This window comes from Penicillium maclennaniae, assembly GCF_028827695.1.
Source record: "Penicillium maclennaniae strain IBT 15551 chromosome Unknown utg000003l:1.0-5670915.0:1.0-5674809.0, whole genome shotgun sequence".
Classification (NCBI taxonomy): Eukaryota; Fungi; Ascomycota; class Eurotiomycetes; order Eurotiales; family Aspergillaceae; genus Penicillium; species Penicillium maclennaniae.
The window spans coordinates 2,452,150-2,469,320 of NW_026623215.1; the positions used below are offsets into that span (position 1 = coordinate 2,452,150).

Here is a 17,171-nt window from a genome sequence, read left to right on the forward strand (position 1 = left end):
CTGAATCGCTTGGGCAGTATGGAAATTGCTTTTCTTATTGGTGTAATTTTCGGTGGCATGAACTTAGGGTGAGGAACGGCAGTTTGTGGATGTGTGAGTGAAGTTAGAGAAGGAAAGAGCGTACAGATGACAGACTCCACGCGAAGTTTTTTTGCAAGAGTCCGCCTCCTTGATTTGAGCAGGCACAAACTAATCGTGAGTACCTTTCCATCTAGATCACGCATGTATCCAGCTGAATTTGTCTCTTTCTGGGCATCGTTGTACTGTCTCCGGGTGGGCCATCCTGTGATTAGTCATCACCACCGGCCCACGGCAATTTTTTGGATATGCTTCGCTGATGAGCACAGCTTCACAGGTTGACTCTGATTCATTCCACTATTACTCATTAGCGGCAAGCTGATTCCGTTCCTTTGCGGAAGACAGAGAGTAATTTCTATAGCACCAATCTGTGCGCAATACTATCATATCCGACAGAGCCTCACACAACGTATATTCGATCAGACAATATCATGGCATTTAGCTTCGGATTTGCTGGTGATGACATCGACATTGATGATTCTGAGAATGACAGCGGTATTCCTGATGTTGTCGTCCACAACGGCTCGGCCAAGCCTCTTCCTGAATTGGTTAAGGCTAGTCAACATGATATGAACGAGTTGGTACGTCTTTGTTCTAAAAAATTACATGAAACTTCCAATTTACCTCAAGGATTAAGTTGCAGAACTGACTGATAAACAGCTGTCTCTTCTTCCATCTCAAATCTTTTACAATCGTCTCCCTATCAGCGAGACACCCATTGTTATTGCGCGCCGAGAAATCATCGATATCCGCACCCAATTAATGGCTGAAGACAGCGCAGAACACGATAATGCAGAGCTGATCGCTGGTCTGGAAGAGGGTGACCTTAAGCCTCACTTCTACGAAGGTGGTTTCAAAACCTGGGAATGTGCCTTGGACCTTGCCAAGCTGGTTGCCAGTGAAAGTGCGATTGCAGAGTCATTGGGCAACTTGCAGACTAACGTTCACATCATCGAGGTATTTACCGCTGTTCAGTTCGTTTGCAGAATTAAATGCTAACAAAGCTACCCTGAACAGCTCGGTGCAGGCACTGCAGTCCCCTCACTGGCTTTATTCGCCCATATCCTCGGCCAAACAGAGTCCGCGGGAGATGCCCCGCAGCGCAAAGCGCATTTCACTTTTGCCGATTACAATGACGCAGTTCTGCGTCTTGTCACGCTTCCCAATCTGCTTTTGACTTGGTGGAACTGCCGATCGCTTGCCACGTCAGAAGCTGTTGAGGAGGTGACCCCGGAAGAGGAATTGGACATTACGCCGGAGCTAGTAGATGATTTCAAGAATGACTTGGCGCGCCGCGGAATCTCTATTGACTTCATTTCAGGTGCCTGGTCGCCCAAATTCGTCGACTTTGTCTTCTCCACTCGCTACGGGGGCGACTATAAAACGTTGGTCATGGCCAGTGAGACTATCTACTCGCCGGCGTCATTGACCGCTTTCTCGGAGACGCTCTTGGAGCTGCTGCGTCGTTCCAACATAGATTCCGCGAGAAGCCGGGCGTTGATTGCTGCGAAAAAAGTCTACTTTGGTGTCGGAGGTGGAGTGGATGAGTTCCTCGCGGTGTTGCAGAATGTGGGCGCCGATGAGCTGGAGGTGCAGCACAAAATGGATGTCCAGTCGGAAGGTGTTGGCAGGGTCGTATTGGAGATCTCGCCTGCTGCCAAATAATGTGAACTTATCAGAGTGATGGAGATACCAGCACCACAGACTTGGCCATTGAAGAGTGACTTGGAACAAATGGAATTCAAATGATAAAGTGCCGGATCGAACTTCCAGCCCCAACGTATATGTACATGGTTTGCCTCCCCTTGCAAGTCTAGTCTGATGTCTCAGATACACATCCCTTACTCGTAAATCTTCTCCCGCGTAGCACCGGAAGCCTCAATCTCGGCGTTCTGGCGCTCGTAATAGGCCTTGACCTTGCTCAGGTCGGCCTGAGAACCGGGGGCAACGTTGTAGGGGAAGCGAGAGTTAAGCATTCTGCGAAAGGGAAAGGCAAATTAGCACCGATATATCATTCCCGCGGACCTGTTTCACGTACTCGGGCATTCGCAGCTCGTAGGACTCGCGGGGTCCTTGACTATGGAGGAGGTGGCGGTCTGCAGCCGCCTTCTCCATAAGAGCAGTGTGAATGGCATTGCGCTGCTCAAAGTCCTTCTCAGAGGGAGTGAATTTGCTGATCAGGCCGGAGACCCAGGACTCGGAGCCGGAGTCCTCGGTGGACTTGCTGATGCGGTAGAGGATGTATGCGGAGGCAATGCTGCCAACGGTGACGTAGAAGCTGCGCTGTCAAGTAGATGTCCCAAATTAGCGAACGTTCCATTGGAATTGGGCGATCTTTGAAGCTCGCCGAAGAACTTCATGGTCGGCCGCGGGGGTAAAGCTTACGCCGATGCCTTCGTTCACGGGCTCAGCGTGGGCGGAGTGAGAGCCGAAACGACGAGGCGGCTGCTGCGCAGCAACCCGCCGTGACGAGGCAACGAAACGTCTGGCAGCGAACATGGCGGAGAGAGAATTGGAGGTTGTTCTGGTGGTGATGACCCTTCAAGCAGCCATGATAGGATGAGACGAAGTTGCGAACAGACGAGGTCACATGACTGTTCATTTCAGGCTTAGCGTGGATTAGGGGGTGTCAGTTGCTCGTTTCCACTTAGATCTCACACTCGATTTATGGAACTACTTTGTTCCTGCAATGGTCCTGCAATGGTCCCAGAAAGCTGGAGTCTTTTCGAAATGCAAGAATCATGCGGTAGGTGCAGAGACATGAGAAATGCCGGCGCTGTGTTCCGGGGAGGAGATTCAACATGATTCAACAGGGCGCCTCCAGAGCGATGCCTCACTTGAGCCATTTCCCTCCTAACAGCAAATTAGGGGATCTATTGGATCCATCCATTTATCTGCCATTTATAAGACGATACGTATACTCGAGAAGTCTCTGGCTATCAGTTGAACATGTCAGAGTTGAGAGGGTCCCCACCGGCTTTTGCCCTATTGTTCATCGCGAACGCCCGACCCCATTGATGCCCAATGCCCCCATGGCGCACGACAATTGGCCTCGCTCTGGTTCGAAATTGAATATTTCGCTGCGCATCGCGGTTTTCGGATAAGTTGATCAGCATTGTAGTGCGTCTGCGAGGCCCGGTCGGTCTTGGGATGGGTATCGATATCCACCTAAGGCTCGGTCCGCCATCACACTTGTCCCCTAAGAGCGCTGGGGCACACTCTCGAGCAATATAGTATTTTTTTTTCTCTTCTCAAATTCCACTTCCTGGTTCCCTGGTGGTACACTCACACTGTCCATATTCTCAAGATTGAGATTTGGACTTGCCTGAATTGAACGCGTGCTGGAATCGGCAGCCTTGCTTTCGTGTGTCGCGTTCATTTGCTCCCGCTTGTCCGACTCTACCTAGGAAAGCCGATTCTCTGCCCGATTGTCGCTCATACCGCGCACATTTGCTCGTTGTAGCGTTTTAGGTATTTGTCTTGCTAGTCTGACAGATCTTTGGGCTATATCTTGAGGCACCGCCAGGGCAACCAAATGTACAGTGCAGAGAGCCCTATGTATCAACAGACCTGGAATGTACTCATCCCTCTATTATATTCTCTGATACAGTGACTCGATTGGAAACACGTCTCTTTCCAGGAATATCAACGTCTCATTTGGGCACGCATCTCTCTACCACAATGGCAGTCGGTGGCAAGAAGGCTAAGGCCAAGGACAAATCTGGCAAGGCAGGGTTGACCAAGCAGAAGGTTAAAAAGATGAAGACCCCAGAAGAGGCAGAAAGTCAGACGACAAGTGAATCTCCAGCTCCTGGCGGTCCGGAACCCGTGGTACAAGACCAAGACCTCGGTCAGCCACCGGAACCTACGCTTGAACTGACTCCAGAAGCTACTGAATCGACCGAGATATCCACAGCGTTGGGAAGTGAGGAATGTGAGAACGCACAGACTCCTGACCCTGCGACATATCAACAACCCCACCTGAAGGAAGATCATCTTGACATCGAAGCATTTGTTTTGAAAGACAACGACGCGCCTGAAACACCTGTTGAACCAGTGGAACAACCTGCTGCACCCATTGACACAGTTGAACCACCTGTTAATACACTAGAAAGCCAGAAACCCGAAGACAGTTACCCAGAGGAACATAGAAGCAAGGCAATTGTTACTTCTCCTCCATTTGCTCCATATTCGCCTGCTCTAGTGCCGTTGCCGTCGCCTTCTTTGACTGAGGCACGGTTTATGTCAAGCGCTTCACCAGAGTCCAATTACTATCAACCTGCTCCCGCATACAACTCTTACACTGCACCTTATACTGCGCCTTATACTGCGCCTTATACTGCGCCTTATACTGCGCCTTACGTCGTTCCTGCTCCATACACCTCGCCGTACGGCTCACCCTACGCCTCGCCATACAGTTCACCTTACGCTTCGCCCATTCCGAAAGTTAGCAGTCCTCTGGCTCGCTCACATTATCCCTATATGCCACCGGTCATGTCTCCTATCGCAACCTCTACGCCGCCACCTCCACCCGGAGCACCGGCAGCGCCGCCTCAAATGGCTCCTCCGGCACCACGGCCACCTTCAACAGCTCAAAGCTACACCTCGGCCGTGCACTCTCCTGTCATGAGCTCAGCTGGAGTGGTACCTCCATATGCTGGGTATCCGCCTCAAGCACCCAATGGTCATTATATGCATCGAAGTTACAGCATGTCTGACCCTTCATATGCTGCATCTTTCCAGGCCATCCGAGAATTGGGCTTGGCCAATGGCCAGCCGCATGATAATGGGGCTATATCGCCCCCCGAGAACGATGCCGAACACATCGAACTTCTCCAGAGAATTCAATCGGCACTTCCCGACATCGACCGCCTCTTACATGGGTTCCGAAGCACTCATACCAGGTTAGCAGGTCGGGAGGCTGAGATAAAGCAGATTGGAACCCAGCATGAGCAAGCTTTGATGCACAAGGAGTTCTATATTGAGGCTTTGCAAGCACAGATGAAAAAGACGGCAAATGAAAGTGCCGAAGAAAGTGCTAAGCTCAAGAACATCATCAACGAGCTCCGGCTCGAGCTAGGTAACCTCCAAGAGAAGCAAAGGGACTTCGAAGACGGTTTAGCGACTCACCAAAAATCCAACGAGGAGCTCTCGCAAAGCAAGTCTGACCTCGAGGCAGAAATCGCCAGATTGAACACCAGCATTCAAGAGATGAAAGATGCTCATAATAAAGAACTGGAGGCACAGAAAGAAGAGCACGACAAAGCACTTGTTACCCAGAAGCAGGAGCTGACTGAACTTTTCGAGGAGATCAAAAATGAGGACGAGAAAGCCGCAACTGAAACCTTGGAAAGTCGCGAGAAGAGCTTGACGGATCAACACCAGTCTCAAAAAGCCGAATGGGAGAAGGAGAAGGCTCTCATGCAGGATTCTTTGGAGAACCAGCGCACCGAACTCGAGACCACCAAGTCAGAGCTTACTGCCAAGATTGCTGTTTTGGAGTCTAAGGAGACCGAACTCGGAAAAAATTTGGCCGAGCTGACCTCTGCCCGGGAAGAAGTTGCATCCAAGATTGACGAGTTGGAGGCGAAAGATAAAGAGTTGGGAGAAACCCGTGCCAAGAATGCCGAGGAACTCAAGGCGCTCCAGAATGGCCATGCTGGCGAACTTGACTCCCTACGAAGCACCCATGCCGAGCAACTTGGTGCCGCTGCCAAGGAACTTGATGACAAGATGGCTGCCGTTGAGGCAGAGTTGATCGAAAAGGAGCAGCACTGGACCGCTGAGCGGACTGCTCTTGAGAAACTGCTCTCCGAGAAAGACAGTGAACTCTCAAGCGTGGAACGCGAGAAGGAGCAGCTCGAAGGAGACAACAACATCAAGGAGCAGCAACTTCAGCGTGCAGTGGATGAGATGCGATTCACCATTGACCATCTCGACAAAGACTGTGAGCGCTTGAGGAAGACCCTGAGCAGTCTTGGAGAGGCCACTGATCTCAAGACCACGAAGGGCGATCAATTCTTGTAAGTAAGCCCATGATTTACCATTTGATGTTTATGCTTCATGTTTATCACGATCATGTCAATATCCATGTTCGTGTCTCTTTCTTTTCTGCTGTGACGAGACCGACCCATACCATTCTTCATGTCCTTGCTAGAACTGCATGTTTATAACGCCATAGAATGTACATGTTCTAATTAGCCTTTTATTTTAGTGTGGACTGTTTCACCCAACTTTCATCTTTGATCCACGAGCTCTCCAAAGAGCACTTCGCCTATCTCCCAATCGACCCGCCAAAGGACATCCTCTCCAAAATCCCTTCAGAACTACCTACTTTCCTCGACAACACCATTGCCTCTCGCGACCTCCGCTGCGCCTACATCGAACATGTTGTGTCCAAGACAATCACCTACCGCGTGTTCCAGCCTTTTTTGTTCACCCTAGGCCGAAGGTACGACAAAGCCGACACTTTCTTCCAGATGTTGTCTATGGACATCCGCCGTAAGTCCGTCCGCCGCGAGGCATTCTGGCGACAACAAACCCTCAAAGCAGCCTACACTACCTCAGACGCCAAGCAATCTATCAATGTTGCTGCGGCCGTGATCGTGGATGAGATCATCGATCATATCAAGCACTTCGCCGACCCCAAGCACCTGGACTCCCTCTTGACCGGAGTCCGCAAGATCGTAAAGCTGGCGGCGGAATCTTGGCGCCACGCCCGCGTTGAGCGCGAGCTCGTCCTAGCATCCTTCCCGGCACCAGATGCGGAAAGTGTTTCTAAGGACGGTTGGCTGGAGCATGGAATCGCTAAAGATGCTACCCCCAATCCGACTATGGACCCCACCCGCCACGTCGTTTTGCGCACCTTCCCACACATCTGGCGTGAGGCTGCACACGAGGACTTTGCTAGTGGAGAGCGGGCGCATCCATGCATCTACTCCCCGGGTGAGGTTTTGTATTCGGATTCTCCTGTCATCCTGGCTCGTCTACAGGAGTTGGCTAAGACGTCTTCTGAAGCCGTGGCTGCTCCCGTACCGGCGGCTTCGGCTGCTCCACTTGCCCCAGCTGCACCAGCTGCCCCAATTGCTCCCGTTACTCCAGTTACTCCAGTTACTCCAGTTACTCCAGTTAATGCGGATCAGGCCCAGATGTCTCCACCTAAGACCCCGCCCAGAAGTCCCAAAGAGTCTCACGAGAGCCTGCCTCTCAAGGGCCGTGAGAGCCTGCAGCTCAAGGCCATTGAGCAACTGGCCACTGCTCAGAAGCCGGCCCCAGCGAGGGTGTCGGTGCCTTCGGCGCCCGCGAGTCCTCGCCCAAAGGAGCAAAAGGTTTGAAATCTGATCTTGTCAGAATGTCCATTCCCTGGTTCTTGACCGTTTTCCTTCTTTTGTATCTGTTCTTTCCCCCTGCATTGATTGCAAACATTGTTTCGATTTTTTCTCTTTCTGTCACCGGCATTCAGCGACTGGGATCTGAGCGTTCATGTATGTTTGTGCTTTTGATGTATTTTCCTTCCAAGGAGAGCATTGTATACGCTTAGGGATGGTTGATTAGCAAGATTTACCGAGGTATCGATTTGTATTTCATTTTGCCATGATAAAGCACTGCCCTTGTATGACTTCGTAGCACCTTTGACGAGGGGCCCCACCGCCATCGGGATAGGAACCATGATCCATGGACACGGAGCGGTTGGCGCACCGCCACGCGTTGGTATAAAACAAGCTCGTGGACCTTCAGCCCTACTCGTGTGGCTCACAATCCGACCCCACGAGGGGCTGAGAAGATAAGAATAGAATCTATGTGGCTCAGTCCTGCACAACCAGGGATGTGTACAGCCCGGTGCCTTTCGGGGCTATTTCTCACGCGTTTCGAACCTATTCACAGCCATTCAACTGCAGTGTTTATCTGGATGAAGAGATAGTTTTACAACAATGGGCTCGGAGTTTTATGAGCATTCGAGAAGCTACGTAGCCGTGCCTGAGGGTAAGCGAGAACCGGATCGCGCAACGCGGGGCGCCAAGGATCAAGTGGGCGCTAAATGAGGCTCATTTGGAAGTCGCAAGGCTGACCCGTCATTTCATCTTTCTTTTTGTCCCCTTCGAGTGCCCCATTCCGGTCATTGTGAATGTCCTGACTGGCTGCTTATGCGCCCGGAGATGACATTCGAGTTTGCCAGGTGTGTTCGCAACTCCAACCCTGGAATCTTGTGAACCTCTTCTCTCTCTTCCCCCTCTTATTCTTTCCACCCCCATCTTTGCAAGCTGTTGTGCATCTGTGCATGATCCCTCAGCCTCGCCTGAGTAACAGTCCGCCTGAATGATTCAGTGATCTCATCTTCTTACGTGTTTAAAACAAAAAAGGTGCTGACACTAAACGTCAACCCAATGAGTGGGCCTCTATATAACTCCCCTGAATTGGCTTGGGGCGCTCTGCACCCTCATGATTTATCTATCAGCGTGGCTCCCACTGCTCCTTTATCACCTCTGTCCGAAGGAGGTGCCTCAGATCTTCTGACCGTGTGGACAAAGCTAGGCGCTTGCGACTACCACAACATGTCGACGCCGTCCGGTCAGTCGCCCACGCTGCATGAGCTGAAAATCGATCCCTATCTCTCTGCACCTTCGGATCCCGAAGAAAGTGACTTTCATGCCAGCGCTATTCGCTTAACTGCTGCCGGTGGGAGTCCGAATCACAGTTCGCCGAATGGAAGTCGGCGCCCGTCGGTCCAGTCACAGACTCACTTATTTCGCGGAAATGGCCATATGCCGTCGAAGCCGATCTCGTATCTTGCGCCGTCGGATATTGAGCTGGTAAATGGCTCTGATACTTGGCAAACCGAAGCCACCTCATCCTTCAATAGTGGCCCAAAGGCTCCAGAAGGAAATATGCGATGGGTATCGGGTGTAGACGTGAATACCTCGCAGTGGCTCAGCACAGATAACGCGATGCCGAGTCCGACATCTACATCGGGCAGTCTGACTGTCCCCAGTAGTGCCGCCACCATGCGTGAATCTTTCGCGAGGTCTCAGCCAGGCCTCGGTATCTCTAATTCGACATGCGTTCTGCCTGAACTCACTATTTCGACCAATTACCAGTTAGAAGATGATTTGATCTCGCCTTCGACAAGAGGAAGAAGCCCTATCGTCACCGTGAGTAAAGTGTCGCGCGGAGATTCTCCCGTTGTCCACCAAAGACGGCCAAGTAGGTCAACCGCGCATCTCTCTCCTGGAGACATGTCTAGTGAATCTGGTCATGAAGACGATCTTAGCGATGTGCGATCGGTCGGCTCACTCTCTGTGGCACGAACCCATAATGGCAAATGGATCCCCAATTCCACAACTGGTCATAGAGGTCTCGATCCGGTATACCGTGGAGATGAACTTGTGCCGAGCCCGAATGATCTACAAGACCAGCGCGAGCGCGACAAGAAGAACGAATCTATTTCCATCTGGACCGAATCCGTGAGCGAGGCCAGCAATGGCGTGGCTGATGAGCCTCCTTTATCTCGATTGAAATCTCCGGCGACTAGGACGCGCCGAGCCCGAAGTACTGGGGATCGTCCCTTTCAGCAGGAGGACTATTTCAACTTACAGTTCACCTCTACCAATCGACCGGTTCTGGGACCTGGAGTCAAGGTCTATGAGAGCAGTGAGGATGAAGCTAGTGAAGCATCCAATGAGAATGAAAGTATTCGTGCCGAGTCTCCTGTCGCTGATGCCACTCAAATCGACCAGAACGATTGCCGAACACCTGAGATTTGTGATTCACTTGAACAGACGGACTCCCGTGGGAACTTCTGTCTTTATCCATGGCAAGACATTCCATGCGACTCAACCCCAAGGACAGAAGTGATGCAACCAGGAACTTCCAGCGCCGCCATGGTGGCCTTTGAGAAGCGTGCGCGCGACCTCGAGACGGCATCATTAACGGCAACTATTGACAACAACAGTATCATTAATTTCGGGATGACTTTCGACAGACTATCCATAAAAGATCAACCCAAAACCAAGGAGAGACGGAGTAATAGTCTTCTGAGACGTCCTTTCTTCCAGCAAGCGTCCTCAAAACTCAAGCGTCAAGCGTCTGATCTTTCTATTTCCACCGCCCACACTGCTGCTCAACCATCTCCTCAAGAGCCTCGGCGTAAGGACAGCGGCTCACATCGTCACAGGTTGAGCTTGTCGTCTAGATCTCCTAGATCGCATAAACACACGCGCTCTCCTAGCCTGACAAATGCTCTCATGTCTATGTCAGGTCAAATGGCGGCCATTGGAGGCAGTCATTCAGTTCGTGCCGTATCACCCAATCCAGAAGCGAGCCCTGTGAATGTCCCCAAGAACCGTGTCCGAAGCCGAAGCGAAGTTCCGCGACCTGTCACGCCGGGCTTGATGGATCTCATGACCACCCATGGTGGGCCCCCAGTCGCTGGTCTATATCGGTCTCCCATGCCGGAGATGGGACCTGAGCCAAGAAGTGCAGCTCCAAGACCCAACACCGCTGGCGCGGAAGTTGAAGACGAAATCGACATGATCGACGGCAGGAGTTATGTGATGGACTTCCCACCTGTCTCTAGCCTACCAGTGCCTACTTTTGAAGGGTTTAGGGCGCAGATCATGCAACTTAATCCACAGCTCGAACCTGCTCTGATCCATAGGTTTGCACAGGCACAAGTGCGTCGTTATAGAAATCTGGTAGAACTGCAACAGAAGCACTTGGTTGCCGTTGCCAATCGCTCGTGCAAGGCGGGCAAATTTTGCTTTGCTCTAGGAGGCGAGGCGTTCTGGCCACCACATCGCCCTGCCGACACCGAGGCTGGACGAACCCATTTCCGGGTTGCTGACCACAGCACTAGCCACAGCCGCGATCAGCCTTATATTTTAGGCGAGGGAGCTATTGCTGCAGCTCATTTCCCGCCTGGTGTACCTCTTCCACCTGTCGACCGCCTACCCGCCGAGTTCGAGTGCCCGATTTGCTTTGAAGTCAAGAAGTTCCACAAGCCATCTGACTGGTCCAAGCACGTTCATGAAGACACGCAGCCCTTCACGTGTAGCTTCCCCGAGTGTAATGAACCTAAATCATTCAAGCGCAAGGCAGATTGGGTTCGACACGAGAATGAGCGACATCGACAACTTGAGTGGTGGACCTGCTCCAATTTCGAGTGCCACCACACCTGTTATCGCAAGGACAACTTCGTTCAGCACCTAGTGCGAGAGCATAAGATGCCCGACCCAAAGGCAAAGAAGACCAAGGGATCAGCAGACGCAGGCGACGGTTTATCTGACAGCATGCGTGAACAGGAACTCAGTCGGCTCTGGAAAATAGTTGACGAGTGTCACCATGAAACAGAAAACACCTTGCGTCACGAACCCTGTCGTTTCTGCGGGAACATCTGTGGATCCTGGAAAAAGCTAACGGTGCACCTGGGGAAACACATGGAACAACTGGCCATGCCAGTACTGGAACTTGCCAAACAAAGTTGTGCGGCGCCGCCGAACCTGGCCCACCAGGTGGGCAAGGCTGGCAGATCCACCGAAACACAAGCCCCCCTCGCAGCACAGACACCAGTTCACGCGCAACACGATTGCTCTGGAACGCCAGCCCATCTCGCACGGCCACAGCCACCGCCACAGTGTCCAACCAGCAATGCTCGCACGCCGGCTCGGCATCCGTTCTCCTATGAGATTCCTCTGCTCAATTACCCGTCTATCTCAGGCGGCGAACTATCCATGGAGCCGGAGTCGATAACCGAGTCTGTCCAGCCCGGCGATCCTCAATTCGCAGGTGCAGGATACATGAACCATTTCGATCAAGGCGCGCTCCACGCGCAAGCCCAGACCCACCCCCTGCATCAGAATTCGGTGACGTACCCACCGCCATACAATGCAGTCCCGCGCTCAAGGACTCCCGAAGCGAACGCTGCCATGCTGCCGCACTCGTATTCCCTCAGTTCCCATCTTCAGGGCTCGCTCTACCCCGCCACGGGCTATCCGGCATACCAGCCTGTGGCTCCCAATCCGCATACACCACGGGGCCCTATGACTCCAGCTACTCCAGCTATTCCTCTCAGATGTGATTGACGGTCTCCGGTGTTTCTTGCTTTCTTATCTTTCGGCCTGCATCTTCAAGGCGTGTGTATACGTGTATATACCCCTTTTTTACCTTTTTTTCTTTCTTGGTTTTTTTTATATTTTTATTGTAGGAATTTTTTTTTTCCACCCCCGACCACTCTTGTCGGCTGATTGCAGCGAGTACCGTCACGTCAATGGATGAACCCTCAGAAAGGGATGATTTTTGCGCTTTTATTGACATCAACCGTTTGGGATGTTCCTCCGCCCTCGTGTGTCTTTCTATAGATAACCTTTCCTCCTGTCTTCGCTTAGGCTCTCCCCTTGTAGGAGCAATCACTTCGAATCGGTATATCCCGCATGTGTGGAATGACGGAGCTCCCGACGATCTCTCAGATTTGTGGACATATTTTCAAACCTAGGGGAATTCTGTCTCAGACCGGCGTGGCGTACAGATCCCCCATGAGCATAGCATATGAGCCATCATATTTGGCCGACCAGAAGTCTAATTGCTCCCGCGGGTTGGGGGAGGACCCTTACAAGGGGTCGACCAGCCCGGCCTTGGAAGAGGACGCGTGGATTTTAAAATGTCATCGGTTCAGGACCGCGTGTCATAACTGTTTATTCTTTATCCCTAGCTACATGGCATGGCCATCGGGAAACGAAGTGCCGATCGTCCCTGTCACAGCCCGATTGGGATCCTGCAGCCACGCTCTGTGGACATGTTAGAATTCTTGAAAAGGAGAGAATGTATTTGACAATGCTCACTGCCATCGAGACCCATCAAGATCGGATGGCGATACCAAGATATCGGCCTCACCAGCATAGGATTCGGGAGTAGATCCAGGCTGAGATAAGAAGATCTCGCAGCCTCATCACCCAGGTGAACTCCCCACACAGTGCAGCGGGGCTGTGCAATCAAGGGATGACATGCACATTCCACGGCTTGTCTCAGCTCAGACACTCGGCTGTGGTCGATTATCGCGCGGCTTTTTGACGGTTTGACGGCATTCCCTCCCTTGGTCCGCGTGGTTAAACCGGCTCGGGCGAAGTGGAGTTAATCCGGTGCGTGTTTTTTTTTTTTGTTTCTCGCGTGCGTTAGGTTTGCATGCACCTCGTTTTTTAGGGGCTTGCCCGAAGGAGGGGAGTTGCATTGCTGGCATTTATTTGCTCGCTGTGCCCGGCTTTTCTCAATCCTCTGTGGGTATTTTATTTTCTGTTCGTCGCTCCGAGCCTTCAGTTGATAATTCATAGCCCCCTCATAGTATTTCGGACCGGTCGCCGATATACTGATATACTCTCGACACACTATGGAGGTCCAAATCGCCCGCTGCTGACCTCGACTGTGGATTGACTTTGCTGACATTCGTCTAGGATCCTCAGATGAGCTGGCACGATTCTATAGACGTCCTGCAGGGTATCATGGTCGGCTCTGATGCGTGTCATCCCTCTGATCTCTCCGACTTTCATCCCTCGGGCTTGGCTATGGGGGACTCGGCCTCGAATCCGCTACTTGAGCTGCATCTCGCTTCTCTGGAAGGCCAGAATCAGCCTGCCTTCAACCAGTGGAATTCAAACCCCCAGGACTTCTACTACCCGAACTATCCTTCTCGCTTGACGGGTGACCAGGATGCATGGAATCCGCTGCAGGTCACCGGTGTTCCTAATCCCAAATCCATGTCCCATATGAATGTTTCAACGATCAACGATCCCGACTATGGCTTCACGAAGCCCCACTATAGAACACCCTCCAAAAGTGGGAGCCAGTATATGAGCAGTTTACATTCGGACTCCGGCTACGGAAGCACAAGTTGTGCAACACAGTCGGTCGGAGCTTCGTCTTATGGCATGGACAACTTGTCGAGTCCCCATCTTGGCGTCAAAGAGTATGGCGTTGGCGATGCGGTCGCTATTTTTGATCAGCCTCATCTTGGCCCTGCCTCCTTGTTTTCTGGAGACCTTGAATACTCAGGGTCCATGGATGGCTCGGTCAAATGTGACCACCCTTCTTGCACTTGGACTGGAAAGTGCCCATCCGATAAAAGGAAGCACGAGGCACGTCATCGAAAGCTTTTCAAGTGCGACGAGCCCAACTGCCCGCGCAAAGAGGGCTTTGGCACCATCAACGACCTGGCTCGCCACAAGAAATGTGTGCACAACAAAGAGCCCGAGCGCGGCCCGAAAATGATGTATCTCTGCTTCGGAAAGAACTGCCCAAGGCCGAATAAGAAATGGCCCCGACTGGATAACTTCAAGCAGCATCTGAGCCGCATGCACAACGAGGAGGATGGTGAGGCATTGCTGAAGAAGTAAGCATTCCTTCAATGACCTCTATATCATCACACACTAACCCAGTCAGATCTATGGACTGGTACGAGACCGTCATCGGTCACCAGCCCGGCCAACAAAGCGACGACAGCCTTTCGCAGGATGGCACTTCGGCTGAGACACAGCAGGATCTGGGGTCTGCCGAGATGGAACTGGATTCCACCGATATGCATGGCACGCCAGGTACTTTAAATTGTTTATTATCTCAAGCTGCGACACCCAGACCAGTCTCAACCCTCTCTTACCCGGAAACATCTACAAACACTCAAACGACACAGTTCCCTGCATTAAGATCACTAGGGCTCAACGAGATTCACGGCACCACAACAGAACGAGGAAATGTCAAGTCAGAATCCTTTGTCGCGGACGCAGCGGACAATCTGCTCAACGCGATGACAAGAATGATGAAGAACAACCGTGCACGACAATCAAGCCAACACAGCGACGAGGGGATTGAAGTCGAACTCGAGAACTCCTGTCTATCCCAGCCTCAGCGCCAGATGTTACAGAAAGTTCTCTCAGCAGCCCTGGAGCGACTCTCCGATGACGCCTCTTCGGCGGCTCCGGACACCAACGATGACAAGCAAGACTGGTTTCAATGCGACATCTGCTCCAAGCGCACCCGGCTACGCTGCGAGATGAAGTAAGTCAATCGTTCTATGCGCCAACCACATCTGCACGTCTAACACTCAATTATCAGGAAACATCAAAAGCGTCATGAGCGTCCTTACGGCTGCACATTTCCCCACTGTGCCAAGTCCTTCGGCAGCAAAGCCGACTGGAAACGACACGAAAGCTCCCAGCACCTCCACGTTGCAAGTTGGCTCTGTGGATCCCACGATGTCGCCAAGGGCTCTTCCTGCGGCCGCATCTACTACCGCGAAGAAACATACCTACAGCACCTCAACCAACATCATCGAGTCCCCAAGACCCGAACCAAGGCCACCCTCAATGCTAGCCGCCTCGATCTAGCCGACCAATCCCAGTTCTGGTGTGGTTTCTGCAACCGTACCATTGAACTCCGCAGTCATGGCTCTGCGGCGCTAGACGAACGATTCAATCATATTGACATCGAACATTTCAAGAAGGGGAGAGAGGCCACGATTGGTGTTTCCCTTCTGATGACGGACAAATCATGAATAAGAGTGTGGCTGGTACTTCACTAATCTCCGAGGGAATAAGCGGAAGCGCAAGGCTTCCGAGTAGTACTCGACATCTTTTTTTTCGATTTGTTCTGATAGAAAGTTGGTCGTTGCTTGAAATCGACATAATGTACAATCTGCCTCAAGGGTTTCCGTACTCGTAAATCTTAAGATAAACTTTTCCCTCTATTCAGAAGATTGAGACAAGTGGATCGCTTCTTTCAATTGGTGAGTGGTATAGCTTATAGTACAATTTATTGGATTCTTCCCAGAGGAAATCATTTCTTGGAGCCAGCCAGCTCCCGGGCCTTTTTCTCCAAGGCAGACATTTCTTCTAGAGTCTCGTTAGTACATGTGATGTAGGCACTATAGCGGAGACGAAGAATACCGTTCTTCTCCAGCTTAGACTCATCCATCTCAAGCTTCAGCCATGACCAGTAGATCACCTGGTAAACCAGCACGGCACCCAAGAAGACCTTGCCAAAGGGGCGAGTAAAGGTTTTATATCTCTCCATCTAGATGATCAAATTAGCATAACAAGCAGCTTATAGCTGGAAGATCCTCTCGAATCATTCTGATCAAGTGCAAGAAACATACCCCTTCCCGATAGGAACTCGGCTGCTGTTGTGACGAGTTGAGCCGGATGGGAGTGGTGATGAGTGTCCGCCTGCTAGGGGCAAATCGACTTGGCGAGAAGATACCCATGGCGCGGGGTGCCTGGCGGAGAGATTCTCGTAGCAACATCTTGAGCTGAATAGGCTGTGAGTGATGCCTCTGGGGATTTCGCTGAAGGGCTGGGTTGCTCTGCGCGGTCTGGTGCTGGCGAAAGCGGTATAGCGCAGTTGCCGTATTGGGGCAAGTGGGCTTGGCGCTGAAGAGCACAGTTTCATGATTCCGGGTAGCTGGGATGGGGACTTGGATGTTGTTCCAACTAAATGATCTTTACGGTCAAGCTCGATGATTGATGACAAAAATGCTAGTGTTGCTCAAGCCGCACTTGATGTGGATGAAGATGCTGTGTTTAGTCGCTCAAGTACTTGCCGCTGCTGCTCTTTGTGCGCATTACAGTCATTTCGAAAATCATCATGAAACCATCATGAATTCTAGCTCCAGGCATATTCCAAAGAACACTTGCTAAGATGACTTGGTCAAAAAAGACATAAAGGTCTGCAAAGACGGTCAATCAAGAAAGGTCTGGGGAGACATGTATACAGAAGAGATATGCTGAGTCAGCCATCACATGATATCAGGTCATTGAATTCTGGCGGGCAGCAAAGGAAGGGAGCCACCACCCAAATGTCGTGGAGCTTTCGGCGGCTGCTGCTCCATGTCTCTGACAGCCTTCTGACACCTCCTTTCACCAACATGTCGCCCCAGGCCCCAAATCCCGATCGGACCTGAAAGCTGCCTTGCGGGTTGTTGGATGGAAGAATACTACTATTTCCAATTGACCGAATGTTCTAAATGAACATCCTGAAGGGGGATCCATGGGGGCAGAATCTCCACCAGGCAGAGAGACAGGGCGTCCCGAGTGCATTCATGATGTGGCACGTGCGGG

General features: G+C 51.7%; 6 protein-coding genes across 6 annotated transcripts; 4 read left to right on the forward strand and 2 right to left on the reverse strand.

The window, feature by feature from the left end:
* Positions 1-509: 509 nt before the first annotated feature.
* On the forward strand, positions 510-1,743 carry N7477_003030 (protein-histidine N-methyltransferase; the record flags this gene model as incomplete). The annotated part of the gene is made up of 3 exons (XM_056964693.1): positions 510-659; positions 739-1,035; positions 1,096-1,743. The coding sequence occupies 3 exons, from the start codon at positions 510-512 to the stop codon at positions 1,741-1,743; spliced, it is 1,095 nt and encodes a 364-aa protein (XP_056824646.1).
* A 176-nt stretch (positions 1,744-1,919) lies between these two features.
* On the reverse strand, positions 1,920-2,577 carry N7477_003031 (putative NADH-ubiquinone oxidoreductase 178 kDa subunit; the record flags this gene model as incomplete). Its single annotated transcript, XM_056964694.1, has 3 exons — positions 1,920-2,055; positions 2,117-2,361; positions 2,464-2,577. The coding sequence occupies 3 exons, from the start codon at positions 2,575-2,577 to the stop codon at positions 1,920-1,922; spliced, it is 495 nt and encodes a 164-aa protein (XP_056824647.1).
* A 1,182-nt stretch (positions 2,578-3,759) lies between these two features.
* On the forward strand, positions 3,760-7,412 carry N7477_003032 (uncharacterized protein; the record flags this gene model as incomplete). Its single annotated transcript, XM_056964695.1, has 2 exons — positions 3,760-6,101; positions 6,293-7,412. 2 exons carry the CDS (start codon positions 3,760-3,762, stop codon positions 7,410-7,412), a joined length of 3,462 nt encoding a protein of 1,153 aa, XP_056824648.1.
* Positions 7,413-8,630: 1,218 nt separating this feature from the next.
* Positions 8,631-12,155, forward strand: N7477_003033 (putative C2H2 finger domain protein; the record flags this gene model as incomplete). The annotated part of the gene is made up of 1 exon (XM_056964696.1): positions 8,631-12,155. One exon carries the CDS (start codon positions 8,631-8,633, stop codon positions 12,153-12,155), a length of 3,525 nt encoding a protein of 1,174 aa, XP_056824649.1.
* A 1,298-nt stretch (positions 12,156-13,453) lies between these two features.
* N7477_003034 (putative C2H2 finger domain protein) lies at positions 13,454-15,610 on the forward strand (the record flags this gene model as incomplete). The annotated part of the gene is made up of 5 exons (XM_056964697.1): positions 13,454-13,459; positions 13,518-14,452; positions 14,503-14,654; positions 14,700-15,114; positions 15,172-15,610. The coding sequence occupies 5 exons, from the start codon at positions 13,454-13,456 to the stop codon at positions 15,608-15,610; spliced, it is 1,947 nt and encodes a 648-aa protein (XP_056824650.1).
* A 281-nt stretch (positions 15,611-15,891) lies between these two features.
* On the reverse strand, positions 15,892-16,357 carry N7477_003035 (uncharacterized protein; the record flags this gene model as incomplete). Its single annotated transcript, XM_056964698.1, has 2 exons — positions 15,892-16,128; positions 16,211-16,357. 2 exons carry the CDS (start codon positions 16,355-16,357, stop codon positions 15,892-15,894), a joined length of 384 nt encoding a protein of 127 aa, XP_056824651.1.
* Between the last annotated feature and the right edge of the window lie 814 nt (positions 16,358-17,171).